The 22,100-nt window shown below is 42.1% G+C and overlaps 1 protein-coding gene across 1 annotated transcript; it reads right to left on the bottom strand.

Annotated features, from left to right (window-relative positions):
- Positions 1–12,854: 12,854 nt before the first annotated feature.
- LOC148898469 (cytosolic 5'-nucleotidase 1A-like) lies at positions 12,855–21,050 on the bottom strand. The gene is made up of 6 exons (XM_088995636.1): positions 20,893–21,050; positions 18,836–18,943; positions 17,575–17,710; positions 16,750–16,872; positions 14,270–14,370; positions 12,855–14,187 (listed from the first exon to the last, which is right to left on the bottom strand). Exons 1-6 carry the CDS (start codon positions 20,926–20,928, stop codon positions 13,969–13,971), a joined length of 723 nt encoding a protein of 240 aa, XP_088851762.1. The 5' UTR covers positions 20,929–21,050; the 3' UTR covers positions 12,855–13,968.
- Between the last annotated feature and the right edge of the window lie 1,050 nt (positions 21,051–22,100).

Below are 22,100 nucleotides of genomic sequence, written 5' to 3'. Positions count from 1 at the left end.
TACATTCGACAGTTTGAAGTTTTGGTTCGGACTTGAGCAAGCATCATGAAATTTCACAAGTTTGGTTTGCTGTGGCGGGCCGAATAAAATGACATGGCGGGCCAGATTTGGCCCCCAAGCCTTGATTTGGAGACCTGTGATTTAGATTAGCATAATCTAAGTATAATAGTATTTAGGGTGGCTTTTGACATTTCCTTCCACAGTCTAACAAAACTAACGAACTGTTTAGCTCAATGTTTACTTGAGCTAAAAACATCGGCGCTCATCACCAAAATCGGATCGACTGACATGACGATCTTGCCGATCCATCGGATTATTACGTCACTTTTGACTTCAAAATGGCGCCGCGAGAGTGGCTGCTTTTCCAGCAGCTCTTGTATGGTGTATTTTCGACTTGTTTCTTTCCATTCCTCTTCCTGTCATCACTTTGCTGCTGTCAAATGTCCATTTGTCCACTGCCAGACTAATTGATTGGGTCGGGCGGTGCGATGCTAAAGTCCTGCTAGCATGATCCGCTTCACATGCGCCCCTCCGACGGAGGTTTGTTGTCACGTGAAAAGTGGGGGCGGGGATGAATCATTGTGGGAGGCGGGAGGGGTCACGTCAGCCACTTAGCTGGACGCCACGCCAGGACGAAGGCCCCACTCGGTGGGCACTCATCCCGCTCTCTCCTTTGCCAAACGGCCGTGAATTCACGACCGTAGCGGCAGCACCACCTTGCCAAGGTCTTTGGCGGTTGCTTGGCAACAGCCGCCATCCCACCCTGGACGAGCGGGAAGCCCCGCTGCACTCTTCAAATGCTGCTTTGCGCTTCCTTTTGGTGCACTTTGGCCTTGTTGCTAAGCTAACACGGGGCCTTCTTAGCGCAGTGTGTGGGCCACCTCCATCTTTGGAACACCCGTCGTTCGCCAAATCTGGAGCTCTCCTTCGACCGTGGCTGGCAAAAGCGGCACTTGAAATAAACCGGCACGGATTAATAATAATAATAATAATAATAATAATAATAATAATAATAATAATAATAATAATAATAATAATAATAATAATAATAATAATAATCTTTCATTTCTAAGCGCCTTTCAAAACTCTCAAGTTCACTTTACAGTCCAGGATCAGTCTTTTTGTGGGTGAGCAGCGGCAGACACACGCGCCAGCGTTCACGCAACCCGGAATAACTCAAATAGATAGAAACCTAGCTAGCTAGCTAATAGATAGCCAGATTGCTAATAGATAGCCAGCCAGCTAGCTGGACAGCTAATATAGCAAATCGATAGCCAGCTAGGTTATTTATTATTATTTAGAAGCCTTAGATTCTCTTCTTTCATCAGAAAAAAAGAGTTAATTCCTAAATGATATGGGTCTGGAGTTATCTGAGATTGAAATGAGGTCGAGTGTCAAAAATACAATGCAATACACCCATATTGTTTTTTTATAGCGCTTTAACAACAGCTGAAGCTGGAACAAAGTACTAACATGGACAAAAGGGAAATGCTGCCCCTTGTGGAAAAGAAAAAACATTGCCAGAGGCCATGGCCAGCACCTTATCGGCACCCAAATAAGAAAAAAACCCGAACTCATTCGGGATTGGCGCTCAACAAATCAAAGTTAGTGACTTTGACTTGGCCAGCTCCTAGCATGTGTGTAATGTGTGTGTGTGTGTGTGTGTGTGTGTGTGTGTGTCTGTGTCTGTGAAGTGTGTGCATGTCCTATGATAATAATAATAATAATAATATTAATAATAATAATAATAATAATAATAATACATTTCATTTATCAGTGCCTTTAAAAACTGTCAAGGTCCCTTTACAGTCACAAGATCAGTTTTTCTGTGGGTGAGCAGCGGCAGCCACACGCGCCAGCATTCACTCAACCGGGAATAACTCAAATAGCTCAAGTTAGCTACCTAACTAATAGATAGCCAGCTAGCTAGTTAGTTAAACAGCTAATAGCTAGCAAATAGATAGCTAGCTAGGTAGCCAGCAAAGGTGACCCCGTTCAACCGGGAATAACTCAAATAGATCAACTAGCTAGCTAATAGATAACTAATACATGGCTAGCTAGTTAGTTAGACAGCTAATAGATAGCAAATAGATAGCTAGCTAGGTAGCCAGCAACGGTGAATGATGGAATGTGTGTACTATGTACACGGTGAGTGAGTACGTCAAGATAACGATGGCGGCGGAAAAGCGCTACGTGGCTAGCGCCGCCGTGAATGAGGCGATAACCCGAGGTGGGAGGGGGGGGGGTCGCCGGCTTTGAATCCGCTTTGACGTTGAGTCTTATCTGATGCTTTCCCACACGCGCCAAAGCTCTCGTGTGCGGGGAGCCCATTTCTGAATTACCCCGACAATCCCTGATACGGCGCCCCCCCCCACCCCGCAAAAGACAGAAAATCATTTTACAGCTCAGCAGATAAGTGGCCCCCCTTCTTCTACTATTATTATTATTATTATTATTATTATTATTATTATTATTATTATTATTATTATTATTATTATTAATTAGTGACATGAGTCTATCAGCTATCTACTGGCTATATTTTAGTTATATAGCTATCTAAGTGGCTAGCTATGTAGCTAGCTATCTGTTGGCTATCTATTTGCTATCTACTAGCTGGCTCGCTAGCTTTCTATCTGTGTATTTAATAGTGACATTCAGTGTATTAGATAACTAACTATCTAACTAGCTATCTGGCTATATTTTAGTTATATGGCTATTAAAGTGGCTAGCTATCTCGCTAGCTATCTACTAGCTGGCTCATTAGCTTTCTATCTGTGTATTTAATAGTGACATTCAGTGTATTAGATAACTAACTATCTAACTAGCTATCTGGCTATATTTTAGTTATATGGCTATTAAAGTGGCTAGCTATCTCGCTAGCTATCTACTAGCTGGCTCATTAGCTTTCTATCTGTGTATTTAATACTGACATTCAGTGTATTAGATAACTAACTATCTAACTAGCTATCTGGCTATATTTTAGTTATATGGCTATTAAAGTGGCTAGCTATCTCGCTAGCTATCTGTTGGCTATCTATTTGCTATCTACTAGCTGGCTCATTAGCTTTCTATCTGTGTATTTAATAGTGACATTCAGTGTATTGATAACTAACTATCTAACTAGCTATCTGGCTATATTTTAGTTATATGGCTATTTAAGTGGCTAGCTATCTCGCTAGCTATCTGTTGGCTATCTATTTGCTATCTACTAGCTGGCTCGCTAGCTTTCTATCTGTGTATTTAATAGTGACATTCAGTGCATTAGATAACTATCTAGCTAGCTATTAGCTATATCTGTGTTTTTGTGTTGTCTGTGTTGTCATATTATTTGTTATTTAGTTTTTTTAACTTCTAAATGGCGCCGCAAGAGCGGCTGCCTTTCCAGCAGCTCCTGTATTTTGTTTTTCTATGTCTTTCTCTCCTTTCCGCTTCCTTTCATAACTTCGCTGCTGTGTTACTTCCAACTAGAGTGAACGCTGGCGCGAATGGCTACCGCTGCTCACCCGCACAAAAAAAGTTCTTATCCTGTGACTGTAAAGTATCCTTGAGAGTTTTGAAAGGTGCTTAGAAATTAAATGTACTATTATTATTATTATTATTATTATTATTATTATTATTATTATTATTATTATTATTATTATTATTATCTAGGTGGATAGCTAGCTAGCTATTTGTTGGCTATCTATTAACTATCTACTTGCTGGTTAGCTAGCTTTCTATCTATTTACTTCCAGGTTGAGTGAACGCTGGACCGTGTGGCTGCCGCTGCTCACCCACAGAAAACTTATCCTGGGCCTTATCCTTAAACTTATCCTTGAGAGTTTTGAAAGGCGCTTAGAAATGAAATGGATTATTGTGATTATTATTATTCAAATCGAGCGGCGCCCGCGGCCGCCCGCTTTTAAGACGCAAAGCGCGGCTCGGCTTTGCCCACCGCGCCCGCCGCTGTGTCTTTTCAAGCGAGAGAAGTCACTTTGAAATCCTCGCCGCTATTAATAAAGCTGCCTGCCGCATTAAATCGCAATGCCTTCTTTTTTTCACACGTGTGTCATGCGTGCGCTTTGTTGGGCGCGGGGGAAAGAAGTGCCGGAGGGCCGTGCACGTGCCGCCACGCACCGCCGCCTTCGGAGCGCCGATGCCGTCAATGAAGGATGAGACGCGGACACCAATTCAAACCAACTCGTGCGGGCGCGCTTTTTGTTTTGGGCCACAAAATGTCCGTCATAGAAATCAATCTGCTATCTATAAGCGAGCTAGCTGGCTACCTAGCTATCCATCTATTTGCTATCTATTAGCTAGCTAGCTGGCTACCTAGCTAGCTATATATTTGCTATCTTTAAGCTAGCTAGCTATCTATTAGTTATCTATTAGCTAGCTGGCTAAATTTCTATCTATTTGAGTTACTTTCGGATTGAGAGAACGCTGGCGCGTGTGGCTGCCGCTGCTCCCCCACAGAAATATTGATCTGGTGACTGTAAGAGAGTTTTGAAAGGCGCTTAGAAATCCAATGTATTATTATTATTATTATTATTATTATTATTATTATTATTATTATTATTATTATTATTATTAGTAGTAGTAGTAGTAGTAGTAGTAGTAGTAGTAGTAGTAGTAGTAGTAGTAGTAGGCTTTTTACATTATGTTGCTCACTTGAGCTATCTAGCTAGTAATCTGGCTAGCGATCTAGCTGGCTACCTAGCTAGCCAGCAATATATTTGCTATCTATTAGCTAGCTAGCTGGCTACCTAGCTAGCTATATATTTGCTATCTATTAGTTATCTATTAGCTAGCTAGCTAAATTTATTTCAGTTACTTTCGGGTTGAGAGAACGCTGGCGCGTGTGGCTGCCGCTGCTCCCCCACAGAAATATTGATCCGGTGACTGTAAAGTGACCTTGAGAGTTTTGAAAGGCGCTTAGAAATCCAATGTATTATTATTATTATTATTATTAGTAGTAGTAGTAGTAGTAGTAGTAGTAGTAGTAGTAATAGTAGTAGTAGTAATAGTAGTAGTATTCCTGGTCTTTTTACATTATGTTGCTCACTTGAGCTATCTAGCTAGTTATCTGACTATATGGCTAGCGATCTAGCTGGCTACCTAGCTAGCCAGCAATATATTTGCTACATATAAGCCAGCTAGCTATCTATTAGTTATCTATTAGCTAGCTATCTAAATTTCTATCTATTTGAGTTACTTTCGGGTTGAGAGAACGCTGGCGCGTGTGGCTGCCCCTGCTCCCCCACAGAAAAACTGATCCTGTGACTGTAAAGTGACCTTGAGAGTAGTAATAGTAGTATTCCTGGGCTTTTTACATTATGTTGCTCACTTGAGCTATCTAGCTGGTTATCTGGCTAGCGATCTAGCTGGCTACCTAGCAAGCTGTCTATTAGCCAGCTAGCTGGCTATTAGTTATCTATTAGTTAGCTAGCTAACTTTCTATCTATTCAAGTTGCTTCCGGGTTGAGTGAACGCCTGGTCGCATGTCAGGAAAAATGGCAACGGTGCCGACGTGGAATCCAAAGTGAAGCGTGGCGACGCGCCAAGCATCTCGCCCGCAGGCTGCAAAATGGAAGCTGCTAGTGGATTCCAGCGCTTTTATGTCTGCTTTATGGTATGCGACCGTCCAATCAAAGCTCCAATTAGGGGAAAGGGAAAAAAAAAAGGGGGGGGGGGGCGTGCCAGGAAATTGTTGTCTATGTTTACAAGAGTGCAAACGCTGAGCCGTCGCATTGCGGCCTTCTTTTTTTTGCCGCGGTGGCGGCCATTACAGCAAGGGTGGCCAAGCAAGTCACTCACGTTGTCTTGACGGTTTCCCCTGGGGGAGGGCGTTATGAATAATAATAATAATAATAATAATAATAATAATAATAATAATAATAATAATAATAATAATAATACATTTAATTTCTAAGCGCCTTTCAAAACTCTCAAAGTCACTTTTCAGTCACAGGATCAGTTTTTCTGTGGGTGAGCAGCGACAGCCACAAGCGCCAGCGTTCTCTCAATCCGAAAGTAACTCAAATAGATAGAAATTTAGCTAGCTAGCTAATAGATAACTTAGGGAGTGGTCCTCTGCTCCCCCCCAGAATTTGAGAATTTGTTTAGTTTCCCCAATATAATGTATGGAATAAACTACATTACTTTGTTTTTCATTTGGTAGCCTATCTTTTGGATGCACTAATTTTGCCTTAGAGTGTTTATCGGTTTGAAATAAGTAGGAATTTTGTGATGCCAAAGGACTCTGTAGTTTTTCAGAAACTCCTGCAATGTAAGGTACTGCTACTCCTCTCCTTTTTGTATCTTCAGAATTTTTGGTTTCATTCCCTATTGTTTCTTTCTGACATTTGTTGAATGATCACTGAGTGTACCCACACTTTGTGAGTGCTCTCCTGATATGTTTTGACTCCTTTTCTCTACCTTCAGTGCTAGTTGGTATTAGTTTAGCCCTATGCTGGAGGGTTCTGATTACTCCTAGTTTGTGTAGTAGAGGGTGGTTAGAATCGAAAAGTAAGTATTGGTCAGTGTGTGTAACCTTCCTAAAGACTTCTGTTTTTAGCGCTCTGTCCTCTTTTATAATTACTTTACAATCCAAAAAGGCTAGTTGGTTCACTTTTATGTCCTCGCGAGTAAATTTAATGTTGATCTCTACCAAGTTGAGGTGATCTGTGAAGGATTGAATTTCTTGTTTCTTAATTATGACAAAAGTATCGTCCACATATCTAAACCAGTGTCTTGGTTTTGTCCCTGGGAAGGATGTGTTTCTCCATCTCTTCCATGTCAACATTAACGCCTCTGCCTCGGCTCTAGTGCTAGCCGCGCCGCTGCCGGTAGACACTCCCCCCTTCGGTGCCATCACACGGTCGATTGCTGTGCGAGAGTGAGATGCTGGCTGCCTGGCCAAAATTGTCCGACGCGTTGCCCGGCTGCTAGAACGTTGCGGTGCCAGGCGTAGAATAAAAATTTAAAAATAGGGTCTGGCGGTCGTGGTCGTAAGTTGGGCCGGTCGTAAGTCGGATGTTACCTGTACTCCCTTCCGCCCTGGTTTCAGTCTCTTACTCCAGGATGACAGTTGAACTGGCTGGCTCTGTTCGCATCAAATTCTGCGGCCTTACAGTCGCAAGCAAGCATTCCACAAGATGAAACTTTGAAACATGCTGACCTCCACACTGTCTATTATCTATCAAATGGGCCAGATTTGACCCCCGGGCCTTGACTTGGACACCTGTAAGTTCGAGGAAGACTGCGGCGGAAATGATAAATGGACGAGCCCTGCTGCGGAAGCCTCTGGGGCACCAACGCAGTGTCTGAAACAGCGTCTGCGTGACGCCCGGGGCGTGCAACTTTTCTGTCGGGCGTACAACTTACAAAACGTCTCCGCCCGGGTGGCCGACAACTTCTTCAAGAAAAAAAAAAACGATGTATTTTTTTTCAAATCAAACGTTTGAACGAAGATTTCGAAATCAGAATAATTGATTCCCAATTCGAAATCTTCATTCGGTTTGGACATTTCTGAATTTCGGATCGTTTGGCAATTTGCATACTCAGCACGGCAGCCAATCAGAAGCCTGCTTCGTACTTTCGTCTTTCCCGAGCGTTATAAGGTCATGCATTTGCATATCATTTTCCAAAGTAGATGCACAGAACCTCAGCCCCAGAAGAAAGATTCAAAAGAAGCTAACAAAATTGATGACGCTACAAAACGTAAACGTACATTATCACGTGACTGTAAAGTGTACTTGAGAGTTTTGAAAGGCGCTTAGAAATTGTCACGATCTGGTTGGTGACCAAAGGGTGGCGCTGTCTGCCCCGCCTGCACCATCACAGGTGTTGGTCGGTCCAATCGGTGGCAGTTAAAAGCACTCCCGGCATGACCATCCCATCTAAAAAATCAAAGTCATCTGAACAGAAAGGTACAAAGTATCAAAGAAAACCATGAGTAAAAATCTGCTAAGATGAAACAAACCTGGCAGGGTGAAGCAAACACATTCAATGACCCGACACGGAATGGTCGTGCCGGGAGTCCTTTTAACTGCCACTGATTGGAACGATCAGCACCTGTGCAGGTGCAGGCGGGGCCGACAGCGCCACCCGTTGGTCGTCAACCAGATCGTGACAGAGACAAGCACTGAGAAATCCACGCTGAGGCTGCCGTCATATACACAGGTGAAAAGCAAAACGTCAAGGAGGGCGACACGGACAAACGAGGGGGGGGGTGGCTCTAGACTACATTGTCACGTGAGAGATGAGAGGATTAGAATGAGTTAATGAGCCGCACCTGGGAGGGGATGACAACAAACAACAATGTCACAAAGCCCCGCCCCCAATATCCCAGCACTGTAGTGATGGGAATTCCGGCTCTTTTCAGAGAGCCGCTTCTTTTGGCTCGGCTCACTAAAAAGATCCGGCTCTTTCGGCCTCCAAATGACCCTCCTCAGTTTTTTTTTGTTGCTTAAATTAATTAACTACCAAACATTATGTAAAATTATGTAAAAAAAGGAATTACTCATGTAAAAAATACAGTATATCAAATATTTTTATTTGTATAGCTTTATTTATAAATCTTTTGTGTCCCAAATCGCTCCTCGTTTTTTTGTTGCTTATATTAATTAACTCCCAAAAATCATGTAAAATTATGTGAAAAACGAATTGCTCATGTAAAAAAATACACTATATCAAATATTTTTATTTTTAAGGCTATATTTATATTTGGACTAGTGATGGGAATTCCGGCACTTTTCAGAGAGCCGGTTCTTTTGGCTCAGATGACTAAAAAGATCCGGCTCTTTTGGCTGCCAAACGGCTCCTCAGTTTTTTTGTTGCTTAAATTAATTAACGACCAAAAATTATGTAAAATTATGTGAAAAGCAAATTACTCAAGTAAAAGATGCACTATATCAAATATTTTTATTTTTATGGCTTTATTTATATATGCACTAGTGATGGGAATTCTGGCTCTTTTCAGAGAGCCGGTTCTTTTGGCTCAGCTCACTAAAAAGATCCGGCTCTTTTGGCTGCCAAACGGCTCCTCAGTTTTTTTTTTTGTTGCTTAAATTAATTAACGACCAAAAATTATGTGAAAAGCAAATTACTCAAGTAAAAGATGCACTATATCAAATATTTTTATGGCCTGATTTATATGTGCACTAGTGATGGGAATTCTGGCTCTTTTCAGAGAGCCGGTTCTTTTGTCTCGGCTCACTAAAATGTTCCGACTCATTTAGCTCCCAAATGGCTCCTCAGTTTTTTTCTTGCTTAAATTAACTAAATAACATTAACTATAAATAACAATAATAATAATAATAATAATAATAATAATAATAATAATAATAATAATACATTTCATTTACGAACGCCTTTCAAAACTCTCAAGGTCACTTTACAGTCACAGGATCACTTTTCCTGTGGGTGAGCAGCGGCAGCCACATGCGCCAGCGTTCACTCAGTCGTAATGAGTAATCAGTAACTCAAAATAGAGAAAGCTCAAATAGATAGAAAGTTAGCTAGCTAGTTAATAGATAACTAATCGATAGCTTGCTAGCTAGCTAGATAGCTAATATATAGCAAATAGATAGCTAGGTAGGTAGCAAGCTAGATAGCTATCTAGATAGCCAGATAATTAGCTAGCTAGCTAGGTAGCTAGGTAGGCAGCCAGATAGCTAGCTAGATAGCCAGCTAGATAGCCAGACAGCCAGATAGCTCAAGTGATGGTCCATACCCACACCTCATGATGACTAACTACCTTTTTTTGGGTGGCGGGTGTTAATGGCTAGGAAGAAGAAGCTGTTGCCCGAGGGGAGTCGCTGGAAAAGGTGGTGGGCAGGGTGCGGAGGGTCCAGTAGGATTTTTCCCGCGCTCTTGTCTTGATGCTTGAATTGTGCATGTTCTTGAGAGTGGGTAGGGCGCTGCCAATGATTTTGTTTCTAAATGTCCGTTGAAATTCGGATTTTGTCCGTTTTTGCCACATTTCAGCCATTGAGCTGGAGCGTCACGGCCGTCACGCCGCTAATAAGAGCATCATGCTAAGCCGCTTGCTCGCTTGGATTGTGCTAATGAGGCCTATGATGCTCCAAATCCATTTGGAGGATGATTCCCATCCTTGTCACGCTCAACAAGTGGAAAAGGAAAAAAAAGCACCACGCTACATCTTTTGGCGTCCCCCCGATGTCCTTCCTGGTTTTTTTACATTATGTTGCTCACTTGAGCTATCTAGCTAGCGATCTTACAGGCTATCTGGCTATCTAGCTAATGATCTAGCTGGCTACCTAGCTAGCTATATATTTGCTATCTATCAGTTAGCTAACTGGCTATCTAGCTATCTATCTATCTATATTAGTTATCTATTAGCTAGCTAGCTAACTTTCTATCTATTTGAGTTACTTCCGGGTTGAGTGAACGCTGGCGCGTGTGGCTGCCGCTGCCCACCCACAGAAAAACTGATCCTGTGACTGTAACGTGACCATGAGAGTTTTGAAAGGTGCTTAGAAATAAAATGGATTTTTATGATTATGATGATGATGATGATTATTATTACTATTATTATTATTATTCCTGATATGTTTACCTTATGTTGCTTACTTGAGCTATCGAGCTGGTTATCTGGCCATGTAGCTAGCGATCTAGCTAGCTATTTATTTGCTATCTATTAGCTAGCTAGCAGGCTATTTAGCTAGCTATATATTTGCAATCTATAAGCTAGCTAGCTAGCTATTGACTAGCAATTAGCTAGCTAGCTAACTTTCAATGTATTTGAGTTATTCGGGGTTGAGTGAACGCTGGCGGACGTGGAAGTGACCTTGAGAGTTTTGAAAGACACTTATAAATGAAATGAAATGCATCCAAGTGATTTTTCAATGCCCGATCCCTAAAAAGATAACAAAGCGCTTGTTCAACACTCAAAGTCTGCCCCCCACGTGACCCAAGTGCCCCTCACCCAGTTCCTCCCCCTCTTCGCTCGCCAACTTCCCAGTGGACACCGTATCTCATGCATATTTCACATGGGTGACACCACACACACACACACACACACGCACACACACATTCATGTTTCAATGGTTTTGTGAGGTCCGGATAACTCCAGATAGATAAGTTTAGAGAAGAACTAGTGTTACATTTGAACACTAAATGACACCCCATTTCCCACTTCAACTTCTTTAAAAACAAAAGAATAAAAAGTGGACTTGAAACTGAAATAACAGCCGGAGTGAGGTTTATGAATGAGTACATTTAAAGTCCTCACCCCTGTAGTGAATTCGGTTAAAATATTGTTTTACTTTTTGTGGGATGAACTTTTTCCTCTCATTTACCACACACACACACACACACACACACACACACACACACACACACACACACACACACACACACACACACACACACACACACACACACATAAACACACATAGTGAGTAAAACGTGTATGTATAAAAGACAAATGAAAATACACACCCAAAAAAATCATTTTGGGTGAATTTGTGAGGACCTCTCTGAAACTTTAACAGCTGCATATATAGACTATCTATCTATCTATCTATCTATCTATCTATCTATCTATCTATCTATCTATCTATCTATCTATCTATCTATCTATCTATCTATCTATCTATTAGCTATCTGTTAACTAGCTATCTAGCTGACTAGCCGTTATCTATCTATCTATCTATCTATCTATCTATCTATCTATCTATCTATCTATCTATCTATTAGCTATCTGTTAACTAGCTATCTAGCTGACTAGCCGTTAGCTATATGGCTATCTATCTATCTATCTATCTATCTATCTATCTATCTATCTATCTATCTATCTATCTATCTATCTATCTATCTATCTATCTATCTATCTATCTATCTATCTATCTATCTATCTATCCTCACTTGTCAAAAATGTCCTCACTACGTATGGTATAAAATGTTAGTGGTCCTCACTAGTCATACAAACACACACACAGACACACATCGACACGAGTGATGTGTCATTCGCGAACGAGCCGGTTCTTAGAGCCGGATATCTGAAGTGAACGAAGACAACTGATTCCTAACAAGGAGCCGGAAATGGGAGCCGACTTTTTTTTTTGGCCTTTATTCCCCGCCCCCAGTCTTCGGTTAAAGCTGCACGCGATTGGTTAATATCCGTGGTAGAGGAGGGAGGGGAGAATTACAGACACAGTGAGGAGAAGAAGGGGGGGGGTTAAGGTAGACAGGTGGGCAAATGTTATCGCATGGCTCTTTCGGCTCCCACATCGTTCCTGTTTTTTTTTTTTTGCTTAAATTAATTTACTACCAAAAATATACAATACAGTAAAACATTTTTAAATTGTATGTGCCTTTATTTATATTCTGGTTCTTTTGGCTTGATCACTTAAAAGATCTGTCTCTTTTGGCTCCCAAATCATTCCTGTTTTTTCTTCTTTTTTTGAGAAGGTGAAAAAGCCTCGTTTCCCGAACATCCTGGTCCTGCCGTGCCATTTGAGCTGAGTGGACTGCGCCTCAGGTGAGGACCAAACCACGATCTCAGTTGTCCACTCCAGTTGTCCCCCCCCAAGTCCTCACCCACCACCCTCCCTTTAAAAAAATGTGTGTATTGCCTTTGGTGTTCAATGATTCAGATTTTATTTTGTGGAACCTGACAAAAAAAAACATCCCTGAGAAAGGAGCAGTCATTTGAACTTTGTGACCTACTTGTAGTTTTATCGTTGTGTTCTACCGGAGACAAATTCCTTGTGTGTTCGACATACAGCGATACCTCGGTTTACGAACACTTTTGCTAACGAACTTTCGGCCTTACGAACGTTAAATTCGCGCCACAATGAGTGATGTGTCATTCGTGAACGAGCCGGTTCTTGGAGCTCCTAACAAGGAGCTGAAAACTTTATTGATAGCCCAAAGGCAGTGTGTAGACTGCAAGGTTAAAATATCCTATCAATCAGGCTCCACAAATGACCCGCACAAGCCGCCTGTATAATTTGAAGACCACCTACAAGCAAGGGAACCAGCTATTAATGAAGTTTCCAGTGTGTCTGCCTGCATCTGTTGCAATATCACAACATCTATGATGTACAACCCAGAGCTCATTGAGACACTATGCAAAAAGCTATCCATTCCATCAAGCCATCAACGACCATCACAAAGGTCAATAAAACGACTTTATTAAACAGTACAGTTTATTTCTTTCATTACAATACCATCGCACATTTATCATACATAAAATAAGGTATGTTATCTGTAGTTTTAAGGCTTATTTAGTTGAAAATTATGTTTTATGGGGACCTGGGAACGGATTATTCTCATTTTAATGGTTTCCAATGGGAAGGTAATGTTTGGAATACACACTTCCGCCTTACGCACACTTTCTGGGAACCAATTAGGTTAATTGGTTGATTGATGCATTGATTGATGGATGAATTGATTAATTGGTTGATTGATGGATTGATAGGTTGGTTGATTGGATGGTAAGTTGATTGGTTGATAGGTTAATTGGTTGATTGATGGATTGATTGACTGTCGGATGTTGCCCGTATTAGCTAGCTATTAGCTAGCTGTCGAACTATTTATTAGCTATCTATTAGCTAGCTAGCTAACTATTTATTAGCTCGCTATTAGCTAGCCAGGTAGCTTTCTATCTATTTGTGTTATTCGGGTTGAGTGAACACTGGCGCGTGTGGCTGCCGCTGCTCACCCACAGAAAAAAACTTATCCTGTTACTGTAAAGTGACCTTGAGAGTTTTGAAAGGCGCCTAGAAATAACATGTATTGTTATTATTATTATTATTATGATTATTAGAATGATTCTGATTTTAATACATGGTAGTTGTTACATTTGCACAACATTGAAAACCTTTTTGGAGAAGTTTGTGGACTGTGACATGCGAGTACAACACGACTAAATTGAGGCGCATCGCCGCATTCAGGAACATTCCGGCACGTCTGTCCAAAAAGCAAGCTAACGCCGTCCTTTGTTATGCTAGTGCGGCGTCAGAGTAGCAAGTGAGGCCTGAACAGTTCCAGTATGGGCCCGCAGGGGGCCCCGGCGAGGCAGTGGGCCTCGTCGGCGTGCAGGTCACAGGAGCGAAGCGTCGCCAGGGCGTCGCGGAAGCGTCGCCGACCGCCGTGCCCGATCAACAGCGCCACGCCCACGGGACCGCCCAGGGAGCCCAAACGCCTCCGCATGGCGCCCAGATGCGTCCAGAAGCGCTGCATGGAGGAAAATTCCACGGAAGAACCGATGTGATGTTCTTCATCAGTGAATTCTGAAGACGAGTTAGCGTGTCGGTACCTGCGCCGACGTGGCGGCGATGACGTCGTCGCGCAGCAAAACGCGGAGTTGATTGGACGGGCTCGACCATGGTTGATGACCCAGCAGTGACGACAGGACGCCTGCAAAACGTGGCAACCCGTCGTCAGCGCAATAACAAAAACAGGTGTGACGAACATTTCAACGTGAATAGTGTCATATTTTTTTCCCCGAAAACAGCGGGGGGATGACTGTACAGTGATACCTCAGCTTACCAACTTAATTGGTTCCCAGGAAGGTGAAAAGTTTGTCTTCCAAACTTTTATTTCCCATAAGAAACCATTGAAATGACAATAATCCGTTCCCAGGTCCCCATCAAACGTCATTTCCTACTAAATAAGCCTTAAAGGACAACCGACATCACTTTTTTGGTTCTTAACTGACATTAGAAAAACGTTTTATAGCATCTAAAATACCCAAAACACGCAGTATGATATTTTTAGTCAAATGCAAAACACCAATAAAGATGATTTAAAGTGTCCAAAATCTGCAAAAAAAATTGAGCTGCGAATTGGGCATTTTCAGAAAGTCCCGCCCCCAGTTCGTGACGTCACGCCAAGACGTCTTGCATTGGTGGAGAATCAAAACAATGGCTTCAGATTCGGACAATATGCTTTCTTGTTACACATCCAGTTATGAATATGATTTAAATAGTTCTGAAGAGGAAAGCATACAAGTTTGCAATCAATTAAAGATTTTTTTCCGTGTCATTTTGATGCAAACGGGCGGGGGATGTCGCACCCAAAAATGGCGACCAGCTCCCGTGAGGAATGAATCAGCCCGTTTCCACAGGCTGATAAATTCCTTCGATGGAGCTTGGACGCACTCTTCTGGCGGCTTTTGGGTGCAACATCAAGGTTTTCAGACAAACAGTACAGCAAAATACATTGACGTGATGAAGGACTGCTAGAATGTGTCTTTTTGTCGGTCGGGAGGGAGTCCTTTAGTGACGTCACGTACGGACTCATCACCAACTCAAAAACAAGACTTCCTGAATATTCAACGCGAGTCTTAAAACGTAAAATATAGCTATATGCGGTGGAATCTTATTAAAATACGCTCAGTAGAAGTCATTTGAAGCCATTTTACAAATTATGGACACAACTTGTCCGGAGATGTCGGTTGTCCTTTAAAACTACACAAAATATACCTTATTTTATGTATAATAAATGTACTAGTGGATCGTAATTAAAAAAATAAACTGTACTGTGATATCTCAGCTTATAAACTTAATTGGTTCCCAGAAAGTGTGTGTAAAGCGAAAGGTTCGTCTGCCAAACATTTATTTCCCATAAGAAACCATTAAACTGAGAATAATCCGTTCCCAGGTCCCCATAAAACATCATTTTCTACTAAATAAGCCTTAAAACTACACTAAATATACATTATTTCATGTATAATAAATGTGCTATTGGATGGTAATTAAAGAAATAAACTGTATAAACTATAACATCTAGCTAGCTACGTAGCTAGCTAGATATTTGCTATCTATTAGCTATCAAGCTGACGCGTGTGGCTGCCGCTGCTCACCTGCAGAACAAATATTGTATTTATCGTTTAATTAGCTATATAACTATCGGGCTGGCTGGCTATCTAATTAGCTATCTATTAGCGAACTAGCTAGCTTTCTATCAATTTGAGTTACTTCCGGTTGAGTGAACGCTGGCGCGTGTGGCTGCCGCTGCTCACCCACCAAAAAACTGATCCTGTGAGTTTTGAAAGGCGCTTGGAAATGAAATGGATTATTATTATTATTATTATTATTATTAACAATAAAGTCGTTTTATTGATCTTTGTGATGGTCGTTGATGTAGTTGCCTGTTGATGATATCCGAGTAAAGTTGCTGTGCTTTCTCGGTGATAGTACCCTCACTCACACTGTCCCCTGCTAGCTGCTTTTCGTTAATCCAAACCAACAGAAGTTTTTCAGCCTTTTCTATTGCCTGAGACTGTTGCTTAGACAACACAGAAACACCATTAGCCAAACGTAGCAATGGTCGACTTAGCGTACCGGTACTGGGATGCTAAGTCATACAAACGCACAACGAGTTGGTGTATTTTGATGATCTCCTGCTCGACCGACATTGTCTTTTTGTCCTATTGGGCTTAACACTAGCCTGTGGTGGGGTCTTTTTCGCTCCCATAATGGCACAAGGACTCCACTCGATAACAAACCACGCCTGCACTCAACGAAAAGGGGTGACGAAAACTAGTTCGCCAGCCACCGTGGCGCCGTGTGGTTTGGTTCGTCCGCCGAAAACTAGTTTGTATGCCAAGATTATATTCACGCGAATTTAATGTTCGTAAGGCGAAAACTTCGTTTAGCTAAAGCGTTCGTAAGCTGAGGTAACACTGTACTTGTTTTATCATCACACCTCTTTTAACTTGAACTCTGCAATTTGATTCTTTTTCATTTGGAGGTCAGTGGCCCTCCCCCAAGGCCCCCGATGGGTCCAACACACCTCTTTGCCGCACCAGCGCCACTTCCTCCGGCTCTGCGGACAGGAACAGCTGCACTTGATTTTCCAGTAAACTCTCCACAAAGTCCTCCCGGCCCGAAAAGCAGAAGCGGCCCACTTCCAGACCTGCCAGTTGCGCCCACAGAACCAACGTCAACAATGTTCTTCGATGAAAAGGTGTCGGATCGTTTCGCTTCTCACCCAAGAGGCTTCGTCAGCTAACTAAAATGTTGCTGGTCGCACTGGCCCTATATACAGGTAACATCTGACTTACGACTGGCTCGACTTACGACCACTGGTACTTCCGACCACGACTTCCAGACCCTATTTTAAAAAATTTAATTCTACGCCTGGCACCGCAACGCGCTAACAGGCTGGCTACGCGCAGGGTCATTTTGGTTAACCAGCCAGCATGTCACTCTCACACAGCAATCGACCGCGTGATGGCACCAGAGGGGTGAGTTTGCCAGCCACTTAGCCTCTGAATCTCTATTCAACATTTATTTTGACTTACGACCATTTTGACTTACGACCGTTTGGTCGGAACGGAACTCGATCGTAAGTCGGATGTTACCTGTATATATCCCTACTGTCCAAAGGTGGCGGTGCCAGACCTCTGCTATGATAGGTCCCTGCTCGAAGGGGAGAGGAGCAGAGGACTATTTCCTGAGGCTACACTGATGACTTCTATTGTCCTGATTGATTATGGTCTACGATTGGACCTGATTGCCCCATTCGCTCTGGTATCACCTCATCAGCATAACCAAGCCTATGCAGTCACTAACTCAGAAGTGCCGAATCATCTTCTTCAACAACAAAAAAACCCACCATAATATTTGGCGCTGCTGATGATGCGATCGCTCTGCCGCCGCCATTGCTCATCGGTGGTGATGAGAAGCACGTCGAAAAGCAACGACTCCGTCGAATCGGCTTCCACCAGATGCTGATTGACACTCTTCAGCACCTAAAAATTCCAGGATGAACGAACGCTGGCGCATGTGGCTGCCGCTGCTCACCCACAGAAAAACTTTATCCTGCGACTGTAAAGTGACCTTGAGAGTTTTGAAAGGTGCTTAGAAATGAAATGGATTATTATTATTATTATGATTATGATGATGATTATTATTTTGCTATCCAGCTGTCTATATAGCTAGCTATCTAGCTAGCTACGTAGCCAGCTATCTATTAGTTATCTAGCTAGTTACCTAGCTAGCTAGCTATTTGCTATCTGACGAGCTGGCTATATATTAACTATCTAGTTAGCTATTAGCTATCTATCTGGCTAGCTATTAGCTATATATTAGCTAGCTTTCTATCAAGTTGAGTTACTTCCGGGTTGAGTGAACGCTGGCGCGTGTGGCAGCCACTGCTCACCCACAGAAAAACGTATCCTCTGACTGTAAAGTGACCTAGAGAGTTTTGAAAGGTGCTTAGAAATCAAATGGATTATTATTATTATTATTATTATTATTATTATTATTATTATTATTATTATTATTATTATTATTATTACCTCTTAAGATGGAGGACACTGATTTGCTGTGGCGACCCCTTGAAGGGAAAAGCCGAAAGGAAAAGATTATTATTATTATTATTATTATTATTTGGCTATCCAGCAGTCTATATAGCCAGCTGGCTATGTAGCTAGCTATCTAGCTAGCTATTCGCTATCTAGATAGCTACCAAGCTAGCTATTTGCTATCTAGCTAGCTACCTAGCAAGCTATCTATATGCTGTCTGACTAGCTGTCTGTATATTAACTGTCTAGTCAGCTATGAGCTATCTATCTGACTAGCTATCTAGCTGGCTAGCTATTAGCTATATATTAGCTAGCTTTCTATCTATTTGAGTTACTTGCGGGTTGAATGAACGCTGCCACATATGGCTGCCGCTGCTCATCCACGGAAAAACTTTATCATGTGACTGTAAAGTGACCTTGAGAGTTTTGAAAGGCGCTTCGAAATCAAATGGATTTTTCTTCTTATTATTATTATTATTATTATTATTATTATTATTATAAAAAACCCGACTTAAAATCTTTAGAGGCCTGTCAATTCTGCAAACCCCCCACGATTGGTTGTCATTGCACCTGAAGCAGCGGGAAGGCCACGCCCAACCGGAGCACTTGGTCGTCATTGGCATCCTCCAGCACGGCCGAGCATGAGATGGCAACCACCAACGCTTGCTCGCCATCCTTCTGCACACACGGTAGTTTCACAATGACGTTAAAATCTTAGCGAAAGAACATAGATGGTTTGAAAGGGGAGTAAAAGAAGCGATTTTCATAAAACAGCTAAATCCTTCACTAAACCGATATGGTGGGGTGAGGTTCAATTTGGATCGTTCGAACAACAGCCTGTTTAGGCAACATAGGATTAGTAATGCTGATAAGGTGATACCGGAGCAAGTTGGGCAATCAGGCCAGTCGTTAGTCAGGACAATAGGAACAATCAGTAGACCCGCAGGGAGTAGTCCTCTGCTCCCACCATAGCAGTGTCCAGCACCGCCATGCCTGGACAGTAGGGATATATATATATATATATATATTCTGTCGTGTTTTGGGTATTTTAGATGCTATAAAACATTTTTCTAATGTCAGTTAAGAAACAAATAAGTGACGTCGGTTGTCCTTTAATTGGTTCCCAGAAAATGTGTGTACGGCGAAAAGTGTGTATTCCAAACATTAATTTCCCATAGGAAACCATTAAAATGAGAATAATCCATTCCCAGGTCCCCATAAAACATAATTTTCTACTTTCTAATTTCCTAAGCCTTAAAACTACACAAAATATATCTTATTTTATGTATAATAAATGTGCTATGGTATTATAATTAAAGAAACGAAAGTCTACACTCTGCCTTTGAACTATCAAAGTTGAAACTCTCTCACTGTCGTCTGCCTGTCTGCCCCCTCACTGCTGCGTTCTTGACCAATCACGTGACTTTAACCGAAGACTGGGGGCGGGGAATAGAGGACAAAAACAGTCGGCTGCCATTTTGTTGTTAGAAGAACGGGCTCATTCGCGAACGACACATCACTCATTGAGGCAGCTCCGTGTACAAAAAAAAATTGTAAGCCAAAGTAACATTTTCATAAATTTAACGTTCGTAAACCGAAAAGTTCGTCAGCCAAGGGGTTCGTAAACCGAGGTATCACTGTATTTGACAATAAAGCTCACTTTGACTTGACTTTGGTGGTCTCGGTCCGCATTCGCCGTGATAAACGAGGGATTACTTTCAAAGGATTTGAAGACGCATCACAAAGATTTATGAGGATGTTTCAACTTTTGAACTAAGTACTGATGTGAAAAATCTTTGTGTGTAAATGTGGCAATGAAAGCGTATGACTTGTCCACGATATTTTGTGGTGAGAATATATCAGCTCACACGGTGACTAAAATTCATGCCCATTTCTTCGGATTGCAAATATTAAAGTGGAATTTGGTTTCCGCTTACGCTTTGTATCGAACAATTAGTGATGGGAATTCCGGCTCTTTTTAGAGAGCTAGTTCTCTTGGTTCGGCTCACTTAAAAATCTGGCTCTTTCGGCTCCCAAATCGCTCCTCAGTTTTTCTTTTTCTGTTGTTGCTTCAATTAATTTAGTACCAAAAATATACAATACGTTTAAAAATTTATCTGACTTTATTTATTTAAGCTGACTTTGACTTTATATTCCTGTGTGTGTGCGTACGCGTGTGTGTCTTCTACCACCGATTTGACCAATCACGTGCGACTTTCATTGACGAAAAGATTGCCCGGCATAAAGATAGCTAGCTTGCTAGTTATCTATTAGCTGTATCCTTGAGTGTTTTGAAAGGCGCTTACAAATACAATGTATTATTATTAGCAATCTATTAGCTGGGTAGCTAGATTTCTATCTATTTGAGTTACTTCCGGGTTGAGTGAACGCTGGCGCATGTGGCTGCCGCTGCTCTCACACAGAAAAACTCATGTGACTGTAAAGTCACCTATTATTATTTAACCGAAGGGGTTGCTCCATATTAAGAGCCGGTTCCAGTCGTTCACTTCAAGAGACGGCTATAAGAGCCGGTTCTTTCGCGAACGACACATCACAACTAACAATACATATATTATTGTTATTTTCTCTGTGTCGTTAGGTCACATGATGTTTTGGGGGCTTTTTACCGGTTTGACGTCCACGTTGGCGATGGTGGAGGCCATTTCCCCCTTCCTCGTCGACTCTTAACAATCCACGAAAATGAAAACGTAGAGCGCGCTCACTTTGCACCCCAAAGAAAATGTCACAAAAAGTTGCTCTCGGTCGTGTAAAGTTCACTTCCGCATTTTCTTGCCACCTCGCCTCATTCCGGCTTTTGATTGGTCGATGACAATAACATGGACGATTCATTATCGCCACCTATTGGCTTACAATCAAAACAATTCTAGCGTCATTCAAATTTATAAATCATATCACTCCACTTTACCAGAGTTTTAAACAACAGACAAGTAAAACGAGATACTTGAGAAGCTCACAGGAAGTTTATTTCACATTTCAGAGCGCGGCGACGCCCCCGTGGTGGCGTGACGTTTGTCAAGTAGTGATGTGTCGTTCGCAAACGAGGCGGTTCTTAAAACCGGATCTCTCAGAATCAGAATCAGAATCAGAATACCTTTATTCGTCCCGCAATGGGGAAATTTGCAGTCCACAGCAGCAATTGAAGAGGCATGGGGTTGGGGTGGGAGTGAAAGGATAGAAAACAAGATATTCTAAGCATAACAACATAGAAATGTCAACTGTATACTGTGCAAATGTAGATGTGCAAAAACCGTTCTATAAACAAGACTGTACATAGTGCAGAATCAAGAAATGCATTTAGATATATTGCAACAACCCATATTTACAAGTGTCCAGTTTTTTTTTTTTTTTTTTTTTTTTTTTTTTTTCACATGTGATCATTGGGAATTGTGAAGCCTGACAGCAGTCGGTAGGAACGAGCGGCGGTACCTCTCCTTCTTGCAGCGCGGGTGTAATAGTCTCTGGCTAAAGGAGCTACCCAGAGCTGTCAGGATGGGCAGGAGGGGGTGGGAGGGGCTGTCCGTCATAGCTTTTAGTTTAGCTAGCGTCCGTCTGTTGCCCACCTCCTCTAGAGAGTCCAGCGAGCAGCCCACGACAGAACTGGCCCGCTTGACAAAGCGCTCCAGTCTTTTTCTGTCCCGGGTGGTGATGCTGCTTGACCAGCAGACAATGCCATAGTGGATGGCTGATGCCACCACAGAGTCATAGAAAGTCTTTAGGAGTGACCCCTGAACTCCAAAAGACCTCAGTTTCCTGAGGAGGAAGAGGCGACTCTGTCCCTTTTTGATTAGGGCATCCGTGTTTGTTGTCCAGTCCA

This window comes from Hippocampus bargibanti, linkage group LG05 (genome assembly GCF_051943395.1).
Source record: "Hippocampus bargibanti isolate YZ-2025 linkage group LG05, ASM5194339v1, whole genome shotgun sequence".
Lineage (NCBI taxonomy): Eukaryota > Metazoa > Chordata > Actinopteri > Syngnathiformes > Syngnathidae > Hippocampus > Hippocampus bargibanti.
Note: the sequence above shows the minus strand (reverse complement) of the source record. Positions and strands in the feature narration are given on the sequence as shown.

Bases quoted from the DNA above. Each gene is read 5' to 3' on its own strand.
- LOC148898469 (XM_088995636.1), bottom strand. From the start codon at position 20,928: ATGGCCTCCACCATCGCCAACGTGGACGTCAAACCG. The intron at 16,873-17,574 runs GTGGGTTTTTTT...CGCAACTGGCAG, and splicing joins CAGCAGCGCCAAATATTATG to GTCTGGAAGTGGGCCGCTTC. The intron at 14,371-16,749 runs GTGTGTTGGACC...CACGTTTTGCAG, and splicing joins GGCGCTGGTGCGGCAAAGAG to GCGTCCTGTCGTCACTGCTG.